At 45.7% G+C, this 8376-nt stretch overlaps 1 protein-coding gene across 1 annotated transcript in view; it reads right to left on the reverse strand.

The window, feature by feature from the left end:
• LOC127641849 (NLR family CARD domain-containing protein 3-like) overlaps positions 1-8084 on the reverse strand; it is a gene marked incomplete at its 3' end in the record, with an annotated part of 16416 nt that extends 8332 nt beyond the window's left edge. Inside the window, exons 1-3 of the mRNA XM_052124664.1 lie at positions 7908-8084; positions 7408-7488; positions 6868-6975 (exon numbers count right to left, since the gene is read on the reverse strand). Of these exons, the coding sequence (XP_051980624.1) occupies positions 6868-6975; positions 7408-7460 (161 nt within the window). The remainder of the gene's footprint in view (positions 1-6867; positions 6976-7407; positions 7489-7907) is intronic.
• Between the last annotated feature and the right edge of the window lie 292 nt (positions 8085-8376).

The raw sequence follows: 8376 nt of genomic DNA on the forward strand, positions 1-8376 counted from the left end.
TGATTTTAAATCATAATTTTAAATTCATCCTATAAGCCGTTGTAGCAAAGTACATTCAAAATGTTTAATGAAATAAAAATCTAGTTAATTATAATGAATGATGTTTTCCAGTTGTTGTTGTTTTTTGTGAACAGGGTGTGCAAGAATCTACTTCACCAGTAACATTTTGGAATTTAGTTGGTATTTATTAATATTATAACCATCAATTACAGTATTTATTGTTGTCCAGTTTGTCATTATAACATGATACAGTATTATTATTATTATTTTGAGGATTAATTGTCACGGTATTTAAATCCTATGTCTCTTCCTTGTCTCGTGCCTTGTTATTAGTGTGTGTTGTGTGGGTGCGTGAATGTGCGGGCGTGTTGTTTGTATTATGATTAGCGCTCTGCCGCAATCACTCCTCTCACCAGCTGTTACTCATTCCCATTCCCTTTAAATTCTCACCACTCTCTCATCTCCTTGTCAGATCGTTGTTTGTGATGTCCGGTGTTGTTCGCTCTTCAGAGTTCCAGTCCAGTTCTCTCGTTGTCCCTGTTTCAGTGTTCTGTTTGCTGTTACCCGGATTCGCCGTGTCTGTTCAACACTTCTCTTCACTCTTCTCACCACGATCATCTGACCATTGGAGACTCTGCGCCACTAGACCATCACCCCGGACTTTTCCCCTATCTTCTCAATTTGACTGTCAATAAACTAATTGTCAACTTGCAACTTGCTTCCTAGCTTCATTACGTCACAGAACGATCTGACCACAAGATGGAAGCAGCGAGTAACAATTCAGACAGCCTAGAAGAATTCGTGATGAACAGCAGATTTCGTATGGAGAACCAAGAGAAGAATCTCAATGACACGGCTCGCGCTGTCCAGGCTCTAGTGGCGCAGGTGTCCGGACTCACCCAGCAAATTCAACTTCTGCGAGCTCCCACTGCGCCACCCGCACCGCTGATTCCTCAACCACCACCAGCGGCCCCCTCCCAGTTGGAGCCCCGCCTACCGGTTCCAGAGCTATATTCAGGTGAACCTAATTTTTGCCGAGCTTTTCTAACACGATGCTCAATGCATTTTTCTTTACAACCCAGAACATTCTGTGATGAAAGAACCAAGGTCGCTTTTGTCCTGACGCTACTTTCTGGGAGAGCGGCTCTTTGGGGAACGGCGGTGTGGGAGAATCAAGACGAATGCTGCGCCTCTTTTCAAGCACTCTCCGCGGAGATGAAGCGAGTTTTCGACCGTGCTGTCTCCGGTAGAGAGGCAGCCAGAGTGCTGGCCGACTTGCGTCAGGGGGAGAGATCTGTATCAGACTTTTCTATCGAGTTCCGGACGCTAGCGGCGGAGAGCCAATGGAACGAGGAGGCGCAGTGGGACATGTTCCTGCATGGGCTGGCTGATCGCATCCAAAAGGAGATATACGCCATGGATCTCCCCACCAAGCTCAACGATTTGATCGCCCTGGCGCTTAGAGTGGACGCAAGGTTATCCAGAATGGAACAGCGAGTACAAACCAAACGCCCCTTGAGAGGATTAGGCGGTCAATGTTCTGGAGGCGGGGACGCGTTCAGCCCCGTCTGTGATCCCGAGCCCATGCAGGTGGGTCGAGCCCGGCTTTCCCGGGAGGAGAAGGAAAGGCGGAGATCCCAGGGACTGTGTTTGTACTGTGGTGGTGCTGGACATTTTGCCTACAACTGTCCTTTAAAAGGATCCGCCCGATAGCAAGTATGAGGCTACTATCGGGTGGGATCTCCACGAGAAGACCTCATCCACATCTACCCTCCTTCCGGTAAGTCTTCAATGGTCTAATCACCGTCCACGACTGTCGAGCACTTCTGGATTCTGGGGTCGAAGGAAATTTCATGGACTACACTTTTGCACTCAACCACCAAGTCCCCTCAAGTCTCTCACTCACCGGATCGCTGTTCACGCCCTCAATGGCCAGAAACTTCCCACCATTTCCCTAGCCACTGAAGACATCACTCTCGTCACGTCAGGCAATCACACCGAGACCATCTCCTTCTACATACTGGACACTCCTCTTGCCCCCATCGTCCTTGGTCATCCCTGGCTCACCCATCACAACCCTAAAGTGGACTGGCAGTCTAAGTCTGTGTCAGCGTGGAGCACTCAATGTCATAAGTCTTGTCTTGTTTCTGCCTGTTCGTCTGTTTTTGTCCCTGTTTTTCAGGAAGAGGCGGTGGATTTATCTAACGTGCCCGCGGAGTACCTGGACCTGAAGGAGGTGTTCAGTAAGTCTCGGCGGCTTCTCTCCCTCCACATCGTCCCTATGACTGTGCCATAGAGTTATTGCCAGGTACATCTCCGCCTAAGGGCAAGTTATATTCACTCTCGATTCCAGAGAGGGAGGCTATGGAGAAATATATTTCTGATTCTCTAGCTAATGGGTTCATCCGCCCTTCCTCTTCTCAGCGGGGCGGGATTCTTTTTGTGGGGAAGAAGGATGGATCTCTGCGACCTTGCATTGATTACCGGGGCTGAACAACATCACGGTAAAGAATACTTATCCTCTACCGTTGATGTCTTCAGCTTTTGAGAGGTTGCAGGAGCATCTATCTTCACGAAATTGGATTTACGTAATGCTTATCATTTGGTCCGCATCAGGGAGGGGGATGAATGGAAAACCGCTTTTAACACCCCCAGGGGGCACTTTGAATACTTGGTCATGCCGTTCGGCTTGTCCAACTCCCCAGCGGTCTTCCAGGCACTCGTCAATGACGTGCTGCGAGACATGGTTGATCAGTTCATATATGTTTACCTGGATGACATATTGATTTTTCTTCTTCTCTCCAGGAACATGTGCAGCACGTCCGGCTAGTGCTTCAGAGATTGCTAGAGAATGGGCTTTTTGTCAAGGCGGAGAAATGCGCTTTTCATGCACAGTCTGTTCCTTTCTTAGGGTACATCGTGTCGGTTGAGGGAATGCGCATGGATCCTGAGAAGATCAAGGCTGTGGTAGATTGGCCAAGTCCAGAGTCTCGTAAGGCCCTACTGAGATTCCTGGGGTTCGCCAATTTCTACCGGCGTTTCATTCGCAATTTCAGTCAACTAGCCACACCTCTGACCGCCTTGACCTCCCCAGAACAACGTTCAGGTGGTCAGACGCAGCTGAGGCTGCGTTTGCCAAAATGAAAGGTTGCTTTGTTTCAGCCCCCATCCTGATAACCCCTGATCCATCACGTCAGTTCGTGGTGGAGGTCGATGCATCAGAGGTGGGGGTAGGCGCAGTGCTATCCCAGCGTTCTCCTTCAGACGACAAGATACACCCTTGCGCGTTTTTTCTCATCGCTTGTCCTCGGCCGAATGTAATTATGACATTGGTAACAGAGAGTTGTTGGCAGTCAAGTTAGCTTTGGAGGAATGGCGCCACTGGTTGGAGGGTTCGGGGTACCTTTTATCGTCTGGACCGATCACAAGAATTTGGAATATATTCAGCACAGCTAAAAGATTAAACTCCAGGCAGGCTCGGTGGGCTCTTTTTTTCGGTCGCTTTGATTTTACTCTCGTATCGCCGGGTTCCAAGAACATCAAACCCGATTCTTTATCACGTATTTTTGATCACTCCGAACGCCCGTCTACTCCCGAGTGCATTTTACCAGAGACTCTATTCATCTCTACACTCACATGGGAGATCGAATCGAAGGTCAAGACGGCCTTAGAAGGGGTAACGCCCCCGGCTCGGTGCCCACCGAACCGTTTGTTTGTGCCGGAGGGGTTACGGTCCAGCGTTATTCAGTGGGGACATTGTTCTAATGTAGCTTGTCATCCAGGAGTTAATTGAACTAAGTTTTTAGTCAAGCAACGATTCTGGTGGCCTTTGATGGCTCGTGACGTTCACAGATTTGTTTTGGCTTGCTCAGTCTGTGCCACTGGTAAGAGTTCCAATCGACCCCCAGACGGGTTACTTCAACCGCTGCCGGTGCCATCGAGACCCTGGTCCCATATCGCTCTAGATTTTATCACCGCCCTCCCACCCTCACAGGGACACACGGTAGTTTTAACCGTGGTGGACCGGTTCTCGAAGGCGGCCCACTTCATTCCCTTGCCCAAATTACCCTCTGCCAAGGAGACAGCGGTGATTGTCATTGACCACGTCTTTCGGCTACATGGCCTCCCGACAGATGTGGTCTCTGACAGAGGACCCCAATTTGTGTCCAAATTTTGGCGAGAATTTTGTAAATTACTGGGAGCGACTGTTAGTCTGTCCTCAGGGTTTCATCCCCAGAGCAATGGTCAATCTGAGCGAGCCAACCAGGATCTGGAGAGAACGTTACGATGTTTGGTATCCAAGAATCCTTCCTCATGGAGTCAGCAACTGTCTTTTGTTGAGTACGCCCACAACACGTTACCAGTATCATCCACGGGCCTATCTCCGTTTGAGTGTAGTGTAGGTTACCAGCCACCTATTTTTCCTAGTCTGGAATCCGAAGTCGCGGTCCCCTCCGCTCACGCCTTCGTCCAGAGGTGTCACCGCGACTTGGACTAGGGCCCGGAGACTCTACTCCAAGTGGGGTCACGCACCAAGGCCAAAGCTGATCGCCACCGGTCTAGGCCTCCCGTATACGTCGTTGGTCAAAAAGTGTGGCTTTCTACTAAGAACATTCCTCTACGTTCCGTATCTAATAAACTTGCACCTAAATTCATTGGCCCGTTCAGCTGTCACCAAGATCGTTAGTCCGGTGGCAGTCCGCCTCAACCTTCCTCCAGCGTACAGGAGAATTCACCCCGTATTTCATGTATCCAAAATAAAACCCGTCTTTTATTCCCGCATTAACCCGCCGGTTCCGTTCCCCCGCCGCGACTCGTAGACGGGGAACCTACTTATTCGGTCAACTGTATTCTGGACTCAAGACGGAGGGGACGCGGATTTCAGTACCTGGTGGACTGGGAAGGTTACGGTCCGGAGGAGAGAGGTTGGGTACCGGCCAGAGACATTCTGGATCACTCCCTTATCGATGACTACAATCGGCAGGTAAGGGAGCCTGGGAACGCCAGGAGGCGTTCCTAGGGGGAGGGGTACTGTCACGGTATTTAAATCCTATGTCTCTTCCTTGTCTCGTGCCTTGTTATTAGTGTGTGTTGTGTGGGTGCGTGAATGTGTGGGCGTGTTGTTTGTATTATGATTAGCGCTCTGCCGCAATCACTCCTCTCACCAGCTGTTACTCATTCCCATTCCCTTTAAATTCTCACCACTCTCTCATCTCCTTGTCAGATCGTTGTTTGTGATGTCCGGTGTTGTTCGCTCTTCAGAGTTCCAGTCCAGTTCTCTCGTTGTCCCTGTTTCGTGTTCTGTTTGCTGTTACCCGGATTCGCCGTGTCTGTTCAACACTTCTCTTCACTCTTCTCACCACGATCATCTGACCATTGGAGACTCTGCGCCACTAGACCATCACCCCGGACTTTTCCCCTATCTTCTCAATTTGACTGTCAATAAACTAATTGTCAACTTGCAACTTGCTTCCTAGCTTCATTACGTCACATTAATATATTAGTATTATATTTCTGTCTTATTTACTTTCTCCTGGATCTTATATTCTGACGCTGCAGTGTTTTGTTCACCATGTTGCAAAAGGCAGTATTTTATGTTGGCATCATGGCAACACTCTTAACAGTAACAGTAAACACACAAACACTGCGGCCATCACACACTAGAGCAGAAGGGAAAACATTTATCAAGTGCTGAAACTTTACTTGGTGCAAAACAATCTCGAATAATGTTAAACATTGTAACAGTCACCTGAATGTTAAATCTTTGTGACACCTGCGCTAAAAACAATCTAGTCACAGTTCAAGGAACGAAACAGAACGCAGGTGTCTCGACATGCATTTCTGAAACCTGAAGTTCTGATTAACTTCAAACAGTGTCTAAAAATGTGCCTGTCTGTCACGTACCACTGTTGTCTGCCCTGTTTCTCCCGTCATCTGCTCCCCATGGACTACACTTCCCATAATTCCCTGCCCTCATCCAGCACGTGTTCATTGAAAAACAATGAAACAACAGAGCAGACACACACAATAACACGTTTGGTGTGAACGGCCCCTAATTCATCCGTTCACGTGTATCTGAGCGTGTGAGTGAAAGAAGTTCAGAATATTTTTTCATAAATTACAAACCCAAAGTCCTGCTGACCTGAACCCAGCAGCTTCTAACGTGAACCGCTCTGAGAGCGCTGACAACGGCGTGTTCACGTGTGTACCCAGAACATCATGTCACTTCAAGCGCTTTTGATGAGCTTTCCTACCGGTGTGGGGCCCTCTCGACGTCCGGGGCCCCATGCAATTGCAACTGATTACAAGATCATTGGAAGTTTTTAAGCATCTTATATTTTTTACAGAGACCAGAATTCCTTTAAAAACATAAACAGCCTCTTTATTGTGTCGTATTCAATGTAGTACGAGACAATTTCTTCAGTTTTTAAGTGTCACTGAAATACTGTCAAACAAAAGTGAAAAAGTGTCAACACATATCCCTACAACATATTCTTCATCAGACACAGATTACTGTAGCACAGGTGGAAACATACTGTAACATATAGTCAACATGTCCTTTTTAGTAACATTGTGATCTCCAGCAGACTGTATGTCCTGTGATAAACCTGAGGAACAATCTCTTGTCATGTCTGATCATCTCTGTCATGTTCACATGATATTACTGTACAGTATAAAGATGAGCTCTTGTGAAGAGATGCCAATGAAACTGTTACAGTAAAGCAATCAGCTGTAGAAGGACTCATTATTTTTATTATAATTGCATATTTCCTTTTAGATTTATATTTTTTACACTGGATTCTTTCTAATGGTCCCTCAGACTGTGGTGTACACGTTCATACTGTCAGTCAACATGAGAGTCCTCACCTCACATCAGCACAAGGGGCTCCAGAACTGAAATTAGGTGGTTCATTCATTGACCGGTCACTCTTCATGGACACACAGATGGATTCAGGAGATTCTCCATGAATGACACTAAAACACAACAGCAATTAAACACTGTTTTAAAAACTACAAACTCTCACAAACACTCTTTTCCTCTCATCAGTTTCTCAGTTTTACTCTTCCCAATATTTCTCTCTTCTTCAAGGTTGATGGTTTGTTCTGCATTCATCTGAAGAAAATTCTGTGTTTGTGTCTAAAAATGTTAAGATAAACACATTTGAGTTTCACCTTCTACACGACTGACTGTACAGGTTTCTCCAGTTCTGTCTGTGACTGAATCAAACCGGTCTCACTGTCATCTGACTGTAGATCTCACTTTACCCTAAAGCTGTTTTCACATGTTTATACTTGAGATAATCCAGTCTGTTCTCATTTCTCCTCAGTGTTTTTATACTGTAGTGTTGTGCAGCATATCAGAAATATCTATCAGTGTATTTTATTAAAGCATTGAAATCCTCTGACCTCTTGACCTTCCCTGTGTCTGTCTGTCCACTGAGATCCTTTGTGGAGTCCATGACATCATCTGAACAGTCCACTGAACACCTGTCAACAAACGGGACATCATCTATATTTGTGACGTGTTTATTTGTTCAATACTGACACATATTTGTTTTGATTTGTCCTCTAGAATATTCCATTAGAAATGAATCAATGAGGTTCAATTGCAGACTGTCAGCTTTTATGACATGTTAAACACCAGCATAAAGAGAAAACATCAGAAGACTCAACAGAAGAAAACAAAGCAACGTTTCAAGTCAATAGAAGAAATAACATTTCAGTGCCAAAGAAACTGAACACATACTGACAATTCAGATAAAAGAGCAAAAGTCTCAGTATCTGTTTGTTCTGCTGTGATTAATACTTAGATATCTGTTAGATGTCTTACTGTAGCTGATAGTTTGAAAGGTTTATTATTGTTGTCTTGTGAGTTTGGGTTTGTTTAGCAGCAGTTCAGTACTCACCTGTCAAGAACTGTTGATGTTCCTCTTTACTGACTAGAATATCACCTACAAAATACTTCACAATGAATTTATTGATTGTTTCAGACGATTCAGTGGAACAAAAACTGTCAAACTTTTTCTCTGTTTCTCTCGTCGTGTAATTTTCTGCTCTTGTCACAGAATGGATCCTGTTTTACTAGTTTCACTTTCACCTGTCACCTGAGGAGGAGGAGTCTGAAAGAGACAAACAACATTTAAAGGTGCAGCAGGTGTTTCATGCTCTTAAAGGGATAGTTGAGCCAAAATTACAAATCTGTCATCATTTTCTCAGCCTCATGTTGTTCTAAACCGCTTTAGCGCTGGGTGATATGTAAAAAATATTTGAATGATAATCGCATTTAAAATATCGTGATATCGGATTATATGGTGAACCCCCCCGCTGAGTGTCAGTGAATCATTTAGCTTTACAAATTACATTAATTTATCGAAA

Source organism: Xyrauchen texanus, unplaced genomic scaffold (genome assembly GCF_025860055.1).
Source record: "Xyrauchen texanus isolate HMW12.3.18 unplaced genomic scaffold, RBS_HiC_50CHRs HiC_scaffold_196, whole genome shotgun sequence".
Lineage (NCBI taxonomy): Eukaryota > Metazoa > Chordata > Actinopteri > Cypriniformes > Catostomidae > Xyrauchen > Xyrauchen texanus.